At 41.1% G+C, this 22206-nt stretch overlaps 1 protein-coding gene across 1 annotated transcript; it reads left to right on the top strand.

Moving 5' to 3' along the window:
• Positions 1-5864: 5864 nt before the first annotated feature.
• Positions 5865-21422, top strand: LOC125403921 (uncharacterized). Its single transcript, XM_085690774.2, has 4 exons — positions 5865-6004; positions 17880-18006; positions 18194-18251; positions 19433-21422. The coding sequence occupies exons 1-4, from the start codon at positions 5984-5986 to the stop codon at positions 20826-20828; spliced, it is 1602 nt and encodes a 533-aa protein (XP_085546900.1). The 5' UTR covers positions 5865-5983; the 3' UTR covers positions 20829-21422.
• The last annotated feature ends 784 nt before the right edge of the window (positions 21423-22206 follow it).

Consider the following 22206-nt stretch of genomic DNA (forward strand, 5'->3'; position numbering starts at 1 on the left):
CCAGCCTGGACAATAAAACAAGACTGCATCACAACCTAATCAACTTAAAAACGGAAATAAGGGTGGGTATGGTGACATACTCCTGTAATCCCAGTGCTTGGCAGGGGTCGGGGGACGGGTAGAGAAAAGCTTGAGGCTAGCCTAAGCTACATAAAGATACCCTTACTAAAAAATGAATTGTAATTTTGAGACAGTGTTTCAATGTGTTGCCCAGGCTGGCTTTGCAATGAGTCTTTGCAGCTCTTCTCATTGGAAGGTGGGGCTGTTTCTCTATGCGGGGCACCTGTACTGAAAGGGAAACTTACTTGTTCTGGACTGTGAGTGTTGTAAAAATGCTAATTCTGATGCTCAGCTCTTGAAGAGATCCTAAATGTTCTGTCCGTTCTCTCTTGGAACCCTACATTTCCTTGCTAGAAAACCCAGACTCCCATCAAGGAAGGAAGGAGACAAAGGAAAAGTCCAGCTGGCCCAGCAAGGATGTAAAGTTCTTTTCAATTTGTTTTGCTTTTCCTCTTTCTTTATTTTGCTAGTGTTGTTTGTACAGCTCAAGAACTTGTGCACGCTAAGCAAGTCCCCTAGTACTGAGCTACGCCTGAGACCTTTATTTGAGAGAAGGTATTGTTATATAGCCCAGCCTGGCCTGAAACCCATAAATCTGGCAGAGTCACCCAAATTCTGAGATTACAGGTGTGTGTTGTCACCCTGCCCGATTTAAAGCCGGTGACTTTAAATGGTATGGTAATGGTAGAAAGAGATATTAAATGGTAGAAAGAGATATTAATGCACTTGACATTAATGTAGTGGTTTCAGTGAGATGTGTGCCATGTCTCAGGCATTTGAATGCTAGTCCCTAGCTGGTGCTGTCTGTGGAGCCTTGGGTGTGGCCTATATCACACAAGGCAGGCTTTGGGAGTTTAAAAGCCATTTTGTGTTTGCTCTCCAGGCTTCATACATGGGGTTCAAGATGTTAACCCCCAGGTTCTACTCCAGCCTCTGCAGGAAGTTAAGGCCTACGAGGCCTAAAGGAGCCAAACTGGAGTCTGCCTAGAGCTGTCAAAGGTCCTATCTGTGCCTAACCAATAAGGAACGACCAAGAGGTGTTTCCTGAGTGCCTAGCAACAGGCGCTGTCAGAGGTCCTGATCGCGCCTAGCCAATGAGAGACCAGCATGAAATGTCAACGGTCAATGGATCAGAAGACCTGGGTGCTGGGAGGGTATGTAAGTTTTTCCAAACTGTTTAAAAAAATGAGTCTGCTGTAAACCTTCTATATGACTCACAGCATCTGTGTCCGTTGATATCGCACCTTTTCACCCCCTCCCCCGGGGAAGATGTTAGGACTCAGCAATATCCCTCCATATCTGATGCCTGCTGTCATGCTTCCCTGCTGTCATGTTTCCCTGCTGTAGTGGACATATAGCCCTCTCTTAACTGTAAACCAAGAAAACCGTTCCTTTCTTAACTTGCCTTGGTCATGATTTTTTTTTTACAGCAATAAAAAATGAACTAATAAACATGATGAGTTTCAAGGACTACTGTGTGGCAGAGTAGAAAAAGTTCTGTGCTGAGCTTCTTGGTCTGCAAGGTGCATGACTCCATGGCATCATTCCCATCACTTTTAAGTGCAGAGTATTATTCGCACCTTAGCGATGAAGAAACGGAAGTGTGAGAGGAAAACTCTTAACCGAAAAGGTATTCCCCAGACCCGCATCTGAAGACTACATTTTTCTGAAGCCACACCCCTTTTCACAAAGTGTTGGGGATTGGCTCAGTGTGTAAAGCTCTGGCTATACAAACTTAGGAATGAAGTCTGGATTCCCAACACCTACATAAATACCAAGCTGGAACGGCAGCCTCTTCCTCTGCTTCCCCCTTCTTCTATAATCCCAGTGTAAGACAGAGACAGGATCTCCACAGAAAGATAGCTAGCAAGTTTAGCCAAATCTGTGAACTCAGGGGTCACTTGAGATCCTACTCCACGGTACAAGGTGGAGGGCAATGGAAGAAGACACCTGACATCAAATCCAGGCTTCCACAACCTGTACACATTCACATGCATGTATACGTTCTCACATGTGATCATACCCCACATACCGGCACACATGTGTATGTTCACACATATGTGTTCCCACAGACACACGACACACACCTGCATGCACACTCACGTGCAGCAAACAGAAAGGATTTTGGAGAGATGCCTAAATTCCCAACATCTTGTTCTTTTGCTTTTTTTTTTTGACAGGGTCTCACTGTGTAATCTCCAGCTCATGATTCTTTCTCTTGAGACCATTGAGTGCTGACATTGCAGGCCTGCACCGGCACCTGACCTCCCCAGCATTCTGTTCACTGCAGGAAGAATCTCTGTCTCAGTTGTCACTCTAGTGCCCTCCTTTGTGGTTCTCAGTCTCACTTGGGACCACAGGAAACTGAGCAGGTAGCTCCTGTTTCTTTCCCTCTTTCTCATGTCTCCTAGTCCAACTTCTGGTCTTAGCAGATCTTGGAGGCCTCTGCCTCTTGAGGGTACAAGGTCCCTAGAACCTCCTCTTCCCTCACTGGGGCAGATCCCCTGCTGGAGAAGAGCCAGGTAGAGGAGAGGATCCCCACACCAGGGCAGATGATGAAACTCAGCAGGAGGGAAGAGGAAACAGAGGTGCAGTCACTTGCTTAAGCCACACAGTGAAGTAAGTAAATGTGATGGCACAGGTAGCATATTTTAAATGGCCTTTAAATATTTAGGAGTACGAAAGAAGACTTTTGTAGCCGTGAGGATGGTCACAGTTTCAAGACCAGCCTGGACTACATATGAAGTAAAACTTCATTAAACAACAACAGCAGCAAAGGCTAGCCCAGTGTAGTGGTGCACTCCTTTAATCCCAGCACTCAGGAGGCAGAGGAATGTGGATCTCTGTGCGTTGAAGCCCAACCTAGTCTACATAGTGAGGTCCTGTACAGACAGAGCTACATAGTGAGACCTTGTCTTAAAACGAAGAAACCAAAACAAGCAAGCAAACAAAAACCCACCTGAGAGCATGTTGAGGGCAACACCAGCTTAGGAGTGTGCTATGTTCCTAATTTGGGTTGCGAAAGACCTAGTGAACTGTTCTGGAACATAGAAGAACAAAAGTTTTTTTTTTCTTTTTAATGAGAGGGTGAATAATGAGAGGACCAAGAATGCATGTGACTCGCTGGTTCTTTTTATCCTTCCTTTTTTTCTTCTTTTCCTCTCCCATTCTCTCTCTCTTCTCTTAACTCGCCCTCCCCCAAGTGATTACTTATATTGTTCTATTATTAATTAAAACTCAGGAGTCAGATACTGGAGTAAAAACCTGATAGATCCAAAGAGTGGCAGAGGAACGATCAGCTGACCCTGCCTCTCCACACTTCCAGATGAAAAGTCCTTGCATCTTCCTAAGCTCCTCCCCACTATCCCTCAGATGACAAAACTTAGTTGGAATACCACCAACCATTCCAGGCCATGGAGAGAATGCAAGGCCCTTAAGATGTGTTGTGTTGCCGGGCAGTGGTGGCACACACCTTCAATCCCAGCATGCAGGAAGCAGAGATAAGCAGATTTTTGTGAGTTTGAGGCCAATCTGGTTTACAGAGCAAGCTCAAGGACAGGCTCTAAAAAGCTACAGAGAAACCCTGTCTCGAACCCCTTCCCCCCCCCAAAAAAAACCCCAATGTGTTGTGTTATAAGAAGTGGCCTTTTGTCCCCCATTTTCTGATAGTGTTGACTCATTACCTCTGCCATTGAGAGGTTGTGAGGTTGTGATAGTGGCAGATTGTTTTGTCAATTGAGATGGATTAAAGCATCCAATGATTTAAGCAGATGCATCTATATGTGTCTGTCACGTGTTTTGTGTTCCTCTGTGGTAGAGGCCATACCTGGAATGCAAGAGGCCCTGGATTCCTTTCCTGGTACTACAAAAAGAGTTGATGGCCTTGGTTAATGTGAATGGGTCTCACTCTTTAGTTGGAAGACCGTAGAGCAAAAAATGACTCTCTTAGTAAAGACAAAACCCTGCTCTGTACCTATAGATTCAGCATCTGTCTGAGTTTGTGCCTGGAGCCAGAGGTTCTACACATTTTGGACTTGTCTGTCAAATAACCACATGGATCAAGTTCTTAAAATAAACCTGCTAAGATAGAAAGAAGTTAGGCATGGCACATGTGAGTTATATCTGGGAGGTTGAGTTATAAGGAGCACATATTTAAAGTGAACCTGGGCATTATATCTCAATATAAATGTGCTATGTACCTTCAGATAAATAAGTAAAATGTATGTTAGTCAGAATTCAGTTGCTTAAACAAAATACCCAGGACAAACAGTTTAGAAGGAGGAGGGGCTTATTTTGGCCCATGGTTTTAGGTCCTTGTCAGCTGGCCCCATTGGCTTAGGCCTTAGGTAAAGCAGAGGGACACGGTGGGAAGCCCAAGGAGAAAGCCAAGCTGTTCAGCTCACAGTGGCAGGGAGGTAGAGAGATAGAGGCTAATGCTTGGGTCCTCAAGAGAGGGCTAGAGTTCCAATACTTGCTTCAAGGGCACATCCATCACCTCCAAACAGCACTTATGGATCATGCCCTTCAACACATGAACTTTGTGGGGGGCATTTAACATCCACCTCCAAACTAAAAATCAAATTATTATTTTATCCATCTATAGCCTCCTATATATACACACGAGAATAAATGTCACCGCGTAACCGAGATTCCTGCACACACATGCTCATTGCAGCACCAGGTACAACAGCCAAGCGGTGTACTCAGCCTATGACAGTGGATGAATAAACGGATAAAACAATGTGATAATTATGGACAGTGAAGACTTATTCATCCACAAAGAATGTTGTTCGCAGAAAAATGATGGAACTGGAGGAAGTCAACAGATATTACATTTTGCCCTTATATGATGACTCTAAATAGAAGAGGATATGAAGATAAAAGGTAATTTATTAAGGAAGAGAAAGATAATATCAGGAGGAGGGATTTCTAAAATGTCAATCAATGAACATGATCAAAGTTATTTCGTAGAGGAATTTAAAAGAATCAGTGTTAGTTTGCTATGTCATGTCTCTTTCTGGCTTACTCTGATTGAGGAGCAAACGATTTAAGATGGAATTTACTCCAGAAGGCTGTTGTGACACTATTTGTATGTGGAAAAACAGGAAGGCCCCACTGAGCACAAGACGATGGGGTTGGAGAGTTGCACTGGAGTTCGTATCCCAGCACTCAAGTTGGAGGTCCCCTGTACACCCCTGAGATTCTGTCTGTGAGGGCGTCTCATATAAGAGGATCGCTGCGGCTAGCCGGCTCCCTTCCAGTTTAGTCAGGGAAACCGGAGCTGGAGCCAAATTGATGAGTGAAAAAAACCCTGCCTCAAAGGAAATCGAGACGGCATCTGACGCCCTCTTCTGGTCTCCGTGAAGTCTCACGCGCGCACACACGGATCCATCCACTCAGAAACATAAGTAAAAATAAAAACTAATAAGTCCTTCAAAAATCCCTGGATGAGTGAGCGTGTGTGAGGGGAGCAGGCTTACTAAATGGTTCTGGCTGGCTTGGAACTCACTCTGTAGACAAAGGTAGCAGGGGACTTGGAGACTTCCTCTGCTGACCGAATGCTGGCTTTAAAAGTGTGCACCACCACGCCCGACCTGGGACATGTTCTTAAATGTGGAACCCTCTAGTTTGAACCAGGTTTATTCGAGAGACGGGGCTGTATGTTGCAATCTGCACTTAAAGATCCACTGGGTTGGTAAATGTAGCTGGATGGGCTAACTCAGTTCTGAGGAGTTGGGCTCGGAATTATTCACCAATCAGCGATACGGTTACTCCCCTGAGCTAACCAATGAGGGGCACGGATAGTGGACGGTGGCACCCTTGCCGCCATATTTGAGTTCCGGGTAGCCGAAGGGAGGAGAGTTATTCCTGGGCTTCCGTCCTGGTTGCCGGTTCCTTAGGCGGGGGTGGGGGGAACACCTGGATGCATCCGAAGCAGGACATGGTGAGTGTGCCCCGGGCTCCTTGAGTGGCGGGCGGCGGGGTTGTGACACTGCTGCGGCTTTGTACGGTTTCCCTGGCGCTGTGCAGCCGAGTCTGGCACTGTGCAGCCCAGTGTGGCAGTGGCGCTTGGATGGTGGAAAGCAGGCACCAGCAGTCGTGAGTATGGCGTCCAGTCCAGGTCTGTCCCTTCCCTGCTGCATTCGTGGTTCGCAGTGCTCCCGTGATGAGGCTGCGCCGCGAACCTGCGCCTCCGCAGACACTGCAGCTCTGGCGGGTCGGTGACGCTGAGTGCAGACTCTGCGGCGAGGGCACGTGGGTGGTGAGCGCTGTTCTGCACTTTTTCGTTTCCTTGTTCCCTGCTTTAGTTTTACACTGTAGTCACCCGTTTTTGTTTTTTGTTTTTTTCTCTTTAAACCTTTTCTTTTTAGGTGCTAGCGATCTTAGGTCTCACTCTAGGCTTGTACCTCCACCCCTCGTCCTGGGTTTGTTTTGTGCGAATAAAGCTGGGTTTATGTAGCCGTGACTGACTCTGTGTAGGCAAAATCCTCCAACTTGGAGAAAGGAGAGAAATTTAAAGTTACTTCAAAATTTAATTTATTTGTACTGATCATTTCCGAGGCAGAAATGTGAGATTTTGGAAAACCTTTCCAGCCTTGGTAGCTCTGGAAAAAAGCTCAGGGAGTGAAAGGATTATGTAATTCTTTTTTGTTTTTTTATACAGGATTTCACAGTGTAGCGTTGGCTTGACCACAACTAGCTATGTAGACCAAACTAGTCTGGAACTGAGATCTTCCACAGTTCTGGGATTATAGGTGATTCTTCCCCGACTGTGCATAATTTTATTTCTGTTGTATAGCTAGCTCTAGGCTATTTCTCCAAATGTACTGTGAGTGGGAGGAGTTTCTTCAATCTCAATAGAGGTGGAGATAGGCCTATCTCAGAGCCACACAGTGAGACCCAGTTTCATATAATCTAGACAAATAAACAACAACAAAAACCAAACAAAACACCACCAGGATTATAGTCCTTGGGGAAAATATTAATATCTTCAGTTCCTTTGTGTTATCTTCAGGTGGTTTAGTCTTTGTAGACAGTGTAATTTCTTTGTTGTTATTTTTTAAATTAAAAACTTTTTTAATGTATGCATATAAATATGTATGTCTGTGTGAGTGTTTGCTGAGTGTGTGTGTGGGTACCTACTGAGGCCAGAAGACGGTGTGGATCTACTGGAACTGGTATTACAAGCAGTTGTCAATAGCTTTTGTGGATGCTGGGAACTGAACTTGGGTCCTCTGGAAGGACAATGTGTACTCATAACTGCTAAGCGATTTCTCTAACTCTGGACAGTGTGATTTCTGACTTTTGAAAATCTGGGTTTGTCAGTCAGAAAGAAAGACATGTTTGTTTTCTACCTGCTACAGAAAACATTTTGAAAGTTGATTTTAGTGTTCAGAGCGTTTTTGTTTTTTTAGTTAAGTTCTGATGTAGCCTACACTATTCTGGAACTTCTGATCTTCCTGTCTCCACTTCCCAAGTGCTGGGACTACAGGAATGTAGCAACAAGCCAGGCGTAATGCAACATTGGAATCCAGGACCTTGTACCAGCTGAGCCACATCCTCAGCCTTGCAGTTCAATTTTAAAAGTTGGCTTTTTTTCCCCCTCAGATTCTGACAGGGAAATCCTAAAGTATAAGCAGACAGGAAGTAGGTGTGTGTGAGTTGGTGTGCTACTCTCAGGACTACTAAAGGCCAAGCCAGTCACTATCATTAACTGGCCCCTCTACTTGAGATGGAATATTGGTTTGAATGGTATAATATTTCCACACAGCCTCATGTGTTTGCTTACTTAATTTACAGTAGATGCGGCTGTTTGATAGACTAGGCCCTTTAGGAAGCAGACTGAGTAGGGAAGAGTGTCCAGGCCTTGAGGCTTATAGCCTGGTCTGGCTTCCTGACTGCGGATGTAATGAGATCCACCCCATGCTGGTGCTATCAAGCTTTTCCCTCCATGAAACCTCTATATCTTCTTTAATTGTGAGCCAGAGAGGGTGAGGGCTCCCAGTGCGGAGTCAGCACGGTCTGTAACATCACTTGAAGCAGGACCAAGTCCCACTCCCTGCATCCAGGTTGAGCAACCTATTTCTCCATAGGGAATGTGCTCCAAAAGGTATTTCCTGCAAAAGGGATAAATACTGGTTCCTCTGCCAGTGGCCCCACTGCCCAAGACACACAATGGTGTCACCCACATTTAGAGGGCCTAGTTCTGTCCTATGCAGGTTCCCCAGCTGCCAATCCAGGCTCAGTGAACCTCCACTAGTTCGGGCCAGCTGTGTCTGTGGGTTTCCCATCAGGGTCTTGAGCCCTTTGCTTATTTTATCGCTTGACCCTCTTTACAACTGGACTCCAGGAACTTAGCTGTGGATCTCTGCATCTGCTTCCATCAGTTGCTAGATAAAGGTTCTATGATGACAGTTAAGGTAGTCATCAATCTGATTACAGGGGAAGGGCAGTTAAGGCACCCTCTCCACAATTGCTTAGATTCTTAGTTGGGGGTCATACTTGTGGACTCCTGGGAATTTCCCTAGTGCTAGGTTTCTTGCTAACCCCATTATGGCTTTCTCTCAAGGTATCTTTTTTCTTGCTCTCCCTTTCTGAACTTCCCCCAACTCAATTTTCCCAATCCCTCATATTCTGTTCCCCACTCCCATCCTAACCTCTCCCTGCCATGCTTTGAATTTACTCAGGAGATCTTGTCTATTTCCCCTTTCCAGGGGTATCTATGTATGTCTCTCTTAGAATCCTCCTTGTTTCTTGGCTTCTCTGGGGTTGTCGTCTGTAGGCTGGTTATCATTTGCTTTATGTGTATTATCTACTTATGAATGAGTACATACTGTGTTTGTTTTTCTGGGTCTGGGTTATTTCACTCAGGATTGTTTTTTTCCTAGTTTCATCCATTTGCCTGCAAATTTCAAGATGTCATTGTTTTTTACCACTGAGCAATACTCCATTGTGTAAATGTACCACATTTTCTTTATTCATTCTTTGGTTGAGGGGCAGCTGGTTTGTTTCCAGGTTCTGACTTTTACAAATAATGCTGCCATGAACATAGTTGAACCAATGTCCTTGTGGTATGAGTGTTCATCCTTTGGGTACATGCCCGAGATTGGTATGGCTGGGTCTTGAGGTAGATTGATTCCCAGTCGTCTGAGAAACCACCATACTGATTTCCAAAGCTGCTGTACAAGTTAGCACTCCCACCAACAGTGTCGAAGTCTTCTCCTTACTCCACGTCCTCTCTAGCATAAGCTGTCAACAGTGTTTTTGATCTTAGCCATTATGACAGGTGTAAGATGGTATCTCAGAGTTGTTTTGATTTGTGTTTCCTTGATAACTAAGGGTGTTGAACAGTTCCTTAAGTGCCTTTTGGCCATTTGATATTCCTCTGTTGAGAATTCTATTTCGATCTGTACCCTGTTTTTTAATTGGATTATTTGGTTATTTTGATGTCTAGTTTCTTCAGTTCTTTGTACGCTTTGGAGATCAGCCCTCTGTCAGATTTGGGGTTTGTGAAGATACTTTCCCATTTTGTAGACTCTCATTTTGTTTTGTTGACTCTGTCCTTCACCTTACAGAAGCTTATCAGTTTTAGGAGGTCTCCTTTATTAATTGTCGATCTCAGTGTCTATGCTACTGGTGATATATTTAGAAAGTGGTCTCCTTTGCATTCAAGGCTACTTCCCACTTTCTCTTCTCTGAGGTTCAGTGTGGTTGGATTTATGTCGAGGTCTTTGATCCATCTATACTTGAGTTTTGTGCATGGGGATAGATATGGGTCTATTTGCATTCTTCTATATGTCAGCATCCAGTTATGCAACACCATTTGTTGAAGATGCTTTCCTTTTTCCATTGTATAATTTTGGCTTCTTTGTCAAAACTCAGGTGTTCATAGGTGTGGAGGATTAATATCAGGGTCTTTGATTCGATTCCATTGGTCTACTTATCTATTTTTATGTCAATGCCAAGCTGTTTTCATTAATGTAGCTCTTTATATAATAGAGCTTGATGTCAGGGATGGCGATGCCTCTATAAGTTCCTTTATTGTACAGGATTGTTTTGGCTATCTTGGGTTTTTTTGTTGTTGTTTTTTCATATGAAGTTGAGTATTCTTTAGAGGTCTGTGAAGAATTGTGTTGTGATTGTGATGGGGATTGTACTGAATCTGTAGATTACTTTTAGTAAGATTGCCATTTTCACTATGTTGATCCTACCTATCCAAGAGACTGGGAGATCTTTCCATTGTATGATATCTTCTTCAGTTTTTTTTTTTCCTTCAAAGACTTAAAGTTCTTGTCATACAGGTCTTTCACTTGTTTGGTTAGAATTACCCTGTAGAAACAAGGGGGCTGCTTGTTCATCCTCGCCAGCTAGCTTAGCCCTGAAATAACCACATAGAAACTGTATTAACTAAATCACTGCTTGGCCTATTAGCTCCAGCCACTTATTGGCTAACTCTCACATCTTGATCTAACCCATTTCTATTAATCTGTATATCACCACACGGCAGTGGCTTACTGGCATAGATTCAGCATGTCTGACTCTGGTGGCAGCTCCATAGCCGCCAGACTCTCTGACTCCTCCTTGCTTTCACCCAGCATTTGGTTCTGTCTTCCCTGCCTACCTAAGTTCTGCCCTATCTACAGGCCCAAAGCAGTTTCTTTATTAACCAGTGAAAGCAGCACAAAGGCAGAAGGACCTCCTACATCAGAAAAGGGGGGAAGTGCTGTGGGACAATGGTCTGTACCCTGTCAATTGTATTTTAATAAATACTGAGTGGCCAGTAACCAGGCAGAAAGTATAGGCAGGACAACCAGGCAGGAAGTAGAGGTGGGGTGATAAGAACAGGAGAATTCTGGGAAGAGGAAAGCTTGGTCTGCAGTTGTGATCCAACCACAGAAGAAGCAAGATGTGACTGCCTTGTTGAATAAGGTACCAAGCCATGTGGCTAACACAGACAAGAATAATGGGCTAATATAAGTTGTAAGAGTTAATAAGAAGTCTGAGCTACTAGGCCAATCAGTTTATAACTAATGTAGACCTCTGTGTGATTTCTATGGGACTTAACGACTGCGGGAACTGAACAGGACAGAAACGTCAGACAACACTGCTCTTAAGATATTTTATGTTGTTCATGGCTATTGTGAAGCATAATGTTTCTTCCTTAGCCTGTTTATCATCTGTATATAGGAGGGCTACTTTTTTTTTTTTTTTTTTGAGTAGATCTTGTATTCTGCCATGTTAGTAAAGGTGTTCATCAGTTGTAGGAGTTCTCTAGTAGAATTTTCGGGGTTACTTATGTATACCATCATATTATCTGCAAATAGTGAAAGTTTGACTTCTTTCTTTTCAATTTGTATCACCTTGATCTCCTTTTGTTGTTTTATTACTCTAGCTAGAACTTTGAGTACTGTTGAACAGATATGGAGAGATTGGACAGCCTTCTCTTGTTTCGGGTTTTACTGGAATCACTTTGATAACACTAAATCGCTTTGATTTTTTCCATTTAGTTTTATGTTGACTGATGGCTTTCTGTATATTGCCTTTAATACAATTAAGTATGTTCCTTGTATGCATGACCTCTCTAATACTTTTATCATGGAGGGGTGTTGTATTTTGTCGAAGGCTTTTTCAGCATCTAATGTGTTTTTCTTTGTTTATATGGTGAATTACATTGATAAAGTTTTGTTTGTTGAACCATCCCTGCATCTCTGTGATTCAATTTTATGGACCTATTTGATCATGGTGGATAATTTTTTTGATGTGTTCTTGGATTCAGTTTGCCAGTATTTTATTGAATGTTTTTGCATCAATGTTCACGAGGGAGATTGTTCACTGTAATTCTTTCTTAGTTGTACATTTGTGTGGTTTGGATATCAGGGTAACTTCTGTGTCTGTTGTGTGGAACAATTTGAGGAGTATTGGTATTAGCTCTTCTTTGAAATTACGGTAGAATTCTGTGCTGAAACTCTGGCCCTCGGCTTTTTTTGGTTGGGAGATTTTTGGTGACTGCTTCTATTTTCTTAGGTGTTATAGGTCTATTTAAATTGTTTATCTGATCTTGATTTAATTTTGATATATGCTACCTATCCAGAAATTGTTCATTTCCTTTAATTTTTTTCAATTTTCTGGAGTATAGGTTTTTGAAGTATGACCTGATGGTTCTCTGGATATCCTCAGTGTCTGTTGTTTGTCCCCCTTTTCATTTCTGATTTTGTTAATTTGAATATTCTCTCTGCCTTTTGGTTAGTTTGGATAAAGGTTTATCTATCTTGTTGATTTTCTCAAAGAACCAACTCTTTGTCTCATTGATTCTTTGTAATGTTTTCTTTGTTTCTATTTTATTGATTTCAGTCCTCAATTTGATTATTTCCTGCTGTCTAATCCTCCTTGGTGAATTTGCTTTTTTTTTTGTTCTAGAGCTTTCATGTGTGCTGTTAAGTTGCTAGAATCTATACATTCTTTTTGTAGGCATTTAGTGCTATAAACTTTCCTCTAAGCACTGCTTTCATAGTGTCTCATAGATTTGGATATGTTGTGCATTCATTTTCATTGAATTCTAGGAAGTCAATTTCTTTCTTTTTTTCTTCCTTGACCCAGGGGTGATTCAGTTGAGTATTGTTCAATTTCCATGAGTTTGTGTGCTTCCTGCAATTAGTTGTTGAATTCTAACTTTAAGCCATGGTGATCTGATAAGGTGCAGGGTGTTTTTCCAATTTTTAAATTTCTGTTGAGATTTGCTTTGTTACTGAGTTTGTGGTTAATTTTAGAGAAGGTCCCGTGAGGTGCTGAGAAGGAGGTATATTCTTTTGTGTTTGGGTGAAATGTTCTATAGATGTCTGATAAACCCATTTGAGTCATAACATCCGTTCTCCTTTATCTGTTAAGTTTCTGTCTGGCAGACCCGTCCAGTGGTGAGAGTGGGAATTTGAAATCTCCCACTATTAGTGTATGGAGTTTGATGTGTGACTTAAACTTTAGTAATGTTTCTTTTACAAATGTGGGTGGCCTTGTATTTGGAGCATAGATGTTCAGAATTGAGACTTAATCTTGATGGATTTTTTTCTGTGATGATGAATATGAAATGTCCTTATTTATTTTGATTAATTATAGTTTGAAATCTATTTTGTTAGATATTAGGATCAGGACATGAGGTAGTTTCTTAGGTCCATTTTTGGTTTTTCCAGGTAGGATTTCTCTTTAGCTTTGGAGCCTGTCCTGGAACTAGCTCTTGTAGACCAGGCTGACCTCAAACTCACAAAAATTTGCCTGTCTCTGCCTCCCAAGTGCTAGGATTAAAGGCATGCACCACCAATGCCTGACTTTGATTGGAAAATCTTTTTCTAACACTTTACTCTTGAGATAATGCTTGTCTTTGAAGTTGAGGGTTTTTTTTTATGCAATAGAAGGATGGATCTTATTTTTATATCCATTCTGTTAGCCTGTGTCTTTATAGGCAAGTTGAGAGATTATTGATATTAAGATATATTAATGACCCATGATTGTTAGTTTTTGTTATTGTTGGCAGTATTGTGTGTGTTTCTCTTCTTTGTGGTTTGCTGGTTCTACTTCATTTGCATTGGGATGTTGAGACCTTGCTGGTGTAGAACCACTAGTTTTTGGTGATGCCATATTATTCTTTATGTTGTTAAATATATTCTTACACTATCGTCTACTCATATCTTTCTCTAGTTGGTGCAGATGGGGCCTGTGGGTTATATGGTCGCTCTTTTCTCCAGATACAGGCATAGCTGTGCCTCTCGTGGTCGCTGTTACGGGGGCTCCCTCAGGTGCACATGGGGCCAAGGCTCTGGTAGTCGTGGTTGCAGATTTGGTGAGGGTGTGGCTGGGGGTTGGGGAGGCTGCTCCCAGGTCTCTGGGGCATGGGATGTGCCTGTGGGGGCTAGGGCCTAGAGAGCAGGGGTCCTCCAGTCGGGAACCCACTCACTTCTCCAGGTGCAGTCAGGGCCAAGCCACTTCTTGGATTCTAACAAGTGAAGTCAACTTTCCTGTCCAGAGCTTCTTGGTTCCTCTGTGGAGTTTAGGTCTTTAACTCTTCCATGTGGGTTCTGGGAATTGAACCTGGATCCTCTGGAAGAGCAGAAAGTGCTCTTAATCACTGAGCCATCTCTCTAGCCCAGATCTTTTTTTGTGTGTGGGGGGAGGGTTTTTGAGACAGGGTTTCTCTGTACCTTTTGGAGCCAGTCCTGGAACTAGCTCTTGTAGACCAGACTGACCTCGAATTCACAGAGATCTGCCTGCCTTTGCTTCCCGAGTGCTGGGATTAAAGGAGTGTGCCACCACTTCCCGGCTCCAGCCCAGATCTTTATATTATTATTATTATTATTATTAAATGTTTATTTTATTTTTATTATGTGTTTATACGTGTTTGTCTTCATTTGTGGGTGGGTGCCTAAGGAGTCAGAATTCCTGGAACTGGAGTGACAGTGGCTTGGCATGTGTACTGAGAACTGAACTAGGCCTTCTGTAATAGCAGTACACACTCAGTTCCTAATTTTAAAAAGTTTATTTTTAATGTGTATGAGTGTTTTGCCTGTGTGTATGTATGCATGCCACTTGTGTGTCTGGTACCCTCAGAAGCCAGAGATGGTGTTGGGTCTTCAGAAACTGGACATTTAGATGGTTGTTAGTTACTGTGTGGGTACTGGGAGCTGAATCCAGACCTTTGCAAGCAAATGCTTTTATTTGAACCACCTCTCCAGATCTTGGATCTAGTTTATATTTAAGGTCATTACTGAGATGTTTACTAATTCCTGGATTTTTTATTGGTTGATTTTTCTGTTTGGTTGAATTATTGATTGTTCTTTCTCTATTGACCTTTGTTTTTTTTTTTTCTTTCCCCGAGATAAGGTTTCTCTGTAGCTTTGGAGCCTGTCCTGAAACTAGCTCTTAATCTTCTTCCCTGCTCCCCCCGCCACACACACACACTAGTGTGTAGCTCTGGCTACCCTGGAACTCACTATGTAGACCAGGCAGGCAGGCATACCTTTAATCCCAAATACTGGGATTAAAAGTACGTACTATTATGCTTGATATAAATTTTTTTTTAAAAAAATAAAACTTTAATATCAAAACAATCTTTCAAATAAATAACATCATACACCAAAATTACCATACCCAAAGTCATGCACCTCAATGAACTTATTTATATATGGCTGGGATTGGCATTTGGATGGAAGCTGTGGAACTTTACGTTAAATTTTATACTTTCAGTATTGGGCATATTTTATGCACTTATTTACCAGCAAACCCCACAAGTCCATAACAGATTAGAAAAACACTTAGCTTTATGTCTTCATTCCTGTTTCCTGCATTCAGTCCCCATACATTTAGCTTTTCTTGTGTTTTCTGTGTTGTACTGTACCCACATGGACATTTGTTTATGCAGATGCATATATTATTGACTTCTTCAGCATATCCTCCCAGTGTGTACTTTCCTGAACTATCATTTTCTTCTTATAGCTCTTAATATTTCTTCATTTTTCCTGTGTGTTCTGAAGTTCTTTTCTCATATCTGTTTGGCGTTTTAGGTGTCCTTTGTGTTTGAATGTCTGTCTTGATTGAGAATTTTTCTGCTATAATTTCATTGAATAGATTTACTTAGCCTTTAATTTTTAGTCTCATCTCTTCCCCCATCTCATGGATTTTAGGTTAAGAGTTAAACCATCTCCTTAGCTTTCCACCGCCCCCCCACCAAATTTAAGTTTGAAGTTGAGAAAGAGGGACAGAGAAGACTTCTGTGACAACCTCTACCCCACGCCAAAACCATAACAGTCTAGACAGAAAGCCATTTATAAGGGGCTTAGGTGGTGGCGCACGCCTTTAATTGGAGCACCCAGGAGGCAGAGGCAGGCAGATCTCTGTGACTTCAAGGTCAGCCCAGTCTACAAAAGCAAGTTCCAGGACAGTCAGAGCTATTAAACAGAGAAACCCTGTCTCAAAAAACAAAACAAACAACCCAAAAAAAAAAAGAAAAAAAGTACAAAATTTGTGATAAAGATGCTGAAGTGTAGTTCTCTAGAACTGATTGCTTCTGGTGGGCGTGGGCGTGTGGAAGGATTCAGTTTTCTTTAAGAGGCTGGCCACAGGGAGTTCGACCATACTCCAGTGAATATATGGGCAACATAAATTGGATTTTTCTTTTTCTTTTAAAAACTTTCTTCCACTTTTTATTGGGGGGGAGGGGTTCCAAGGGTTGTGGGGCAGCCCTGGGAGCAGCAGAAAGTGAAGGTGCTTTGGTGTTCATGATGTGAAATTATTATGAAAAAATTAGGTTTTGTTTTATAATCCTGTCTCAGGGATCATGGTTGTTGTGGTGATGCTAATTTTTTGGTTTGTCTATTGATATTTGATTATATTTTGATGATTGCAAGCTCCACATAGTCTTTATTCTACTTATCCAACTGTATTTTATAAGCTGTTATGTTCTATTTAATTAATTGATGTTAAATTTTATATTCTTTTTCACAAAAATGTTAATTTCCTGAAACTTGCAAGGAGTAAAAGAGAAAGAATGAAATTCCAAGTAAATAGAACCACAGAGCAGATGGCCCTAGCAATGCAATTACCCTAAAAAGGATGTACAGAAAAAAAAGTATTTAAGATAAGATTTTGGTTTTTAATGCTATAAAAGTAGAAAAGCTGGTTATTCATTAAAAGAATTGTGGACTTTACCCGTACCTTCACTCATGCAATAATTAACTCAGTGTGTCATCTGGACTCTGAAGGGATGAGAGCAAATACAGCAAATGAAGGCACAGGGTGGTTGTCAGAATAGGACTCAGAAGTGTAAAATCACTAATTGGATTTCATCAAATGGAAAAAACTTCTGCCTGGCAATGGAAATGAATGAAGGGACAATTTGTAGAATGGAAACTATTCTACTAGGTGACATCTGAGAGGGAATAATACCTAGAGTATATAAAGAACTCAGCAGAGGAAGCATAAAGTTGAAATCTATAAACAGGCAAATTAAATAATCATACTTTTGAAGTTCAAGTGACCAGCAAAGACATGACATGACAGTCTATTTAAGATCTTTAATCATTGTGCAAATCCTAGAACATTGAGAATCAGCGAGTGCTGGGATTAAAGGTGTGTACCACCACTGCCTGACCTCTATGGCTAACTAATGGCTTAGCTCTGCACTCTGATCTTCAGGCAAGCTTTATTTGTTAGACTACAAACAAAATTATCATTACAAAATATCAGTGAATAAGCTGATAAATTTTGATCGGTATGTTTATTAAATTGTGTATGTTAGTGTGTGATTTATGTATATGTCTGTGTACACATGCACACATGTAAACACTATGGTGAATGGTATGGTACTAGGGACTGGGGAGATGGCCCAATGGCTACGAGAGCTAACCATTCTTCTAGAAGACGATTTGATTTCTAGCATATGTGCCCCATAGCTCATAAATTCTAGTTTTGGGGGAGGGGTGTGTGTCCTAATGCCATCTGCAGACGCACGGCATCCTAACCCGTAAACATACACATAAATACATCTTAAATGAAATGAATCTTGTCATTTTCGGTAAAATGTTTTGAACTCTAGCACCATCATTATAACTAAGCCAGAGTGAAGAAGGGTAAGTAGTATATATTGTACTCTGCGCATAGAAAACACACCTGAAAGTAGAATGGAAAAAGTAAAAGGTTAGAAGGTAGGAATGAAAGGGGGCAGCCAGATACACAGAGACTTTTGAGGAATAAAGCATGAAGTAACTAGTCATGTGACTATGTATCACCTGTGTTTTCCCACTATTCTTCCTGTAAATGTATGTGGATTATTGTAGGAGCCAGTGACCTTTGAGGATGTGGCTGTGAACTTCACTCTAGGAGAGTGGACTATGTTGGATTCTAGTCAAAAGAAGCTCTACAGAGATGTGATGAAGGAAACCTTTATGAACCTGCTCTCCATAGGTAAAAACAAAACCACTCAGATTCCTTTACTTTGATCATCACAGTTGTTTCTTGTTCATCTGTGTAGTTGCATGATTTTAAAAAGTGAAAGAACAATGTTGTCTAGTGTCACATGCTTGGTCATATTATAACAGAAAAGTGTAATTTTGAATAAATCTTTGCATAATTTTTTTGGGTGTACTTTTAGGGAAAACAGAAGAAGAAGATATTGAAGAGGAGTACCAGAAGTATAAGGGAAACCTGAGGTAACTTACCATTACAGAAAGATATGCATCAAGTATCTGGTGGTGATAGAAAATCTAAGGACTTCTGTGAATACAGTGAGCTTGAGCACTTAGAATAGTGAGAGATGCATAGAGTTATATGGCACTTTCCTGTGATTTGTTATACAACTTTTCTTTATGCACAGAATTTCAGAATATCAAGTAATACTTAGGCTTTATAAGGGGTGTATGAGGTAAAGTGAATTTCGGGTTTAAGATTGAGACCCATTTTTATTAAATCATGTGAACCATTATTTACTTCAAATGCCATAATAAAAACCATTTTGCCTTATGAATGTTCAACTGCTAACTGGCTTAGTGCCATATACGATTAATGTGTGTATAATACCTGAAAGACTACAGAACATTCTTTGATTGTATGCCATCCTCAGGACCTCTAGTTAAATGTTTAACCCTTTAATATTCATAATGATTCTCTTTTTTTTTTTAATGTGTATTTACTTGTGTCTGTGTGCATTGGTGCTTGCATGCTTGAAGTGGTACAGTTGTGGAGGTTATAGGATAACCCTCGGGAATGGGCTCCTTACCACTTTGCAGATCTCAGGGTTCAAACTCAGGTCTTCAGACTTGCCAGCAGATGCCTTTACCTACTGAGCCATCTCATCTCTCTGTGGTAGGAGGAGGCCATTTATTGGTTCCCGGTCAACTGGCTAGCTTAAACCCAAAATAATCACACAGAAACCATATTAATTAATCACTGCTTGGCCCATTAGCTCTTACTTCTTATTGGCTAACTCTTATATATCTTAATTTAACCCATTTCTATTAATCTGTGTATCACCACATGGCTGTGGCTTATTGGCTAAAGTTCTGGCATCTGTCTCTGGTGGAGCTATGTGGCATCTTTCTGACCCTGCCTCCTTTCTCCCAGCATTCACTTTAGTTTTCCCCACCTAGCTCTGTTCTTTTGTCCTATCACAGGCCAAGACAGTTTCTTTATTCATTAACCAATAAGAACAACACAGACAGAAGAACCTCTCATACCACCTCCCCAAAGTTTGACATTCTTAGGAAGTTGAGCCAATACTCTTATTTCTTTCTTTGGGAAAGGTTCTTTTTGTGTGGTTCAGTTGGGCCTCAAGCAGGCTTTTCTCCTGCCATGACCTCTTCGTAAAATTAATATTGCTCTTTATTTTTTTCAGAACCCTGGTGGTTGAGAGACTCAGTAAATATGATCACGGTAGTCAGAATGGAGAAACCCACAGACAGAGCCCAGAGCGTGTTGTAAATGAGAAAATGCCTCCTGCAATAACTGACTGTGAAAGAGACTTCAATGCTCATTTACCCTCCGGTACATATGCCAAAAGTCAAACTGTAGAGAAACCATACCAGTATCAGGAGCATATGGAGAAGGCTTTTAAATTTAAGAAATGTTGGAAGGATTTCACTTATACTGAGTTACTTCGGATGCATAAAAGTCCTCCTATGAGACAGAAACCCTATGAAAGCAAACAATCTAATGAAGCCTGTAGGAGTTTCACTTCTGATCACGATTATGAAGGAAATTGCACCGAAGAGAAATCCTATGTTTGTAAACAGTGTGGGAAAGCATGGAGTGATTCCTGTAGCCTTCTCTGGCATGAAAAAAGTCACATTCAAGAGAAACGTCACACGTGTAAGCAATGTGGAAAAGCATTTAGTCGTCCCTCACAACTTCACAAACATGAAAGAATCCACACTGGTGAGAAACCTTATGTTTGTACACATTGTGGAAAAGCATTCATTGATCGTAGAACCTGTTACAATCATGAAAGAACTCACACTGGAGTGAAACCCTATGCTTGTAAACAGTGTGGGAAAGCATTTCTTCGTTCCTGCCAACTTCTCATCCACGAAAGAATTCATACTGGAGAGAGACCTTTTGTGTGTAAACATTGCGGAAAGGCTTTCACCTACTCCAGTGCTTGTTATTATCATGAAAGAATTCACACTGGAGAGAAGCCCTGTGTTTGTAAGCAATGTGGAAAAGCTTTTAAATGCTCTGCATACCTTCACATTCATGAAAGATCTCACAGTGGGGAAAAACCCTATGTATGTAAGCATTGTGGAAAAGCCTTTGCTTATGCCACTGGATGTCACAAGCATGAAAGAATCCACACTGGAGAGAAACCATATATGTGTGTGCAGTGTGGGAAACTATTCAGTTTCCCCAGATCCCTACACATACATGAAAGATCTCACAGTGGAGAAAAACCCTATGTATGTAAGCAGTGTGGGAAATCTTTCACTCAGGGAACTTCTTTGAGAAGACATGAACGAATTCACACTGGAGAAAAACCGTATGTATGTAAACAATGTGGGAAAGCCTTCATCCAACGTGATGATTGTTATAGTCACGAACGAACTCACACTGGAGAGAAACCATACATGTGTGTTCAATGTGGGAAAACATTCACTTTTTCTAAATCCCTTCTAATACATGAAAAAAATCACACTGGAGAAAAACCGTATATATGTAAGCAGTGTGGGAAAGCATTTACCTGTTCCACGTACCTTCTCAGACATGAAAGAACTCACAGTGAAAAACTTAGTGGATAATATTTCCACTAATGTAAATCATGGGACTGTCTGACATGAACTTTTATTTTGATGTATAAAAAAAGAAAGTGGAGAGATACTAGACTATAAGAGCTGTAGAAGTATAATTTTGGTCTTTGTTGACAGGTTTCTGTGAGATGAGACCCTGTACACCAGGCATGCTGGTCTGTGCCTTTCATTTGAGCAATGAGAAAGTAGAGGTTAGACAATTACAGTATTAAATGAAGCCTATGCTATTTACTGGGTTTGAACACAGCTTGAGAGGTTTAAGAACCAATTACAACTAAATGAAATTGTAAATATAAGAAAGCTGTGTTTTTACCAATAAGATAAAATTTATGAAAAAATTTTCATATGGTTGAGTCCTATGAAAGTAATATGAAGATATCGAAGATTAATTTGTGTTGAATATTTCTTAAAATAAACCATATGAAAGAGATACAGTAAGTTCTGAGTGCTTTTTTAAAAAAACTTGATAATTTACATAAGTATGTTCTGTTTTGCCAAACTTATGTCAGTGTGTCTCATAACACAGAGAATATATGTATACCAAAGCAATTAATCAGAAAACCTATTAAAAAGTCTAACTCATGATATTGCCTGTGTCTTTATATAATTTTTGTAGAGTTTTTTTCTTATTACATGGCATTAGTAATAAACATTTGGAAAAGGTAAGCCATAATAAATTTCTTGTGTGAAAAGTCTTAGCCCACCCATGTGTCAGTAAACATCTGTTGTGCTTAGACTTCCCTAAGCCCAGCCCAGTGTGTAGTTTAGTGCCATTTGGGACAAATTACTCAGTGCCCTATCCTGGGATCCATTTTATTTATCAATTGAACATTCTGAACCTGAATGAACAAAGTATTAATTTTTGTGTATGGGTTTATTGCCTGCACCATGTTTGTGCAGTGCCAGTGAAGTTCTGAAGAACATGTTGGAACTGAAGTTGCAGATGGTTGTGAGCTGTCTTGGGTGCAGGGAATCCTTACCCCAGTCCTCTGTAAGAGCAGCCAGGACTTTTAGCTGCTGAGCCATCTCTCCAGACCCAGGCAAAGTGTTTTTAAATATAATATTGCTGCATTTAAGGAGAAAGTGCCAGAAGTTGAATGTCGGGGGCCAACCTCGACAAAAATACCACTTGCCAGGGTAGGGACATGGGGATCAGAAAAGTGAGTAAGGAATATGAAGATGCGAATAAAAGTAATAAAACAGAAAACAAAGGATAGTATCAGAAGGGAGTTCTAGTGAATACTGAAATCACCTATGTTTAATTTTCCATGCCCTTTTATACACCAACACGAAAGGGGGAAGAAAGCAACAAAAGACTTCTTTAACACTGAGACATCAAAGCATTCTGTTGTTTAGGCAGTGAAGCCAC

Source organism: Myodes glareolus, chromosome 6 (assembly GCF_982192425.1).
Source record: "Myodes glareolus chromosome 6, mMyoGla1.1, whole genome shotgun sequence".
Classification (NCBI taxonomy): domain Eukaryota; kingdom Metazoa; phylum Chordata; class Mammalia; order Rodentia; family Cricetidae; genus Myodes; species Myodes glareolus.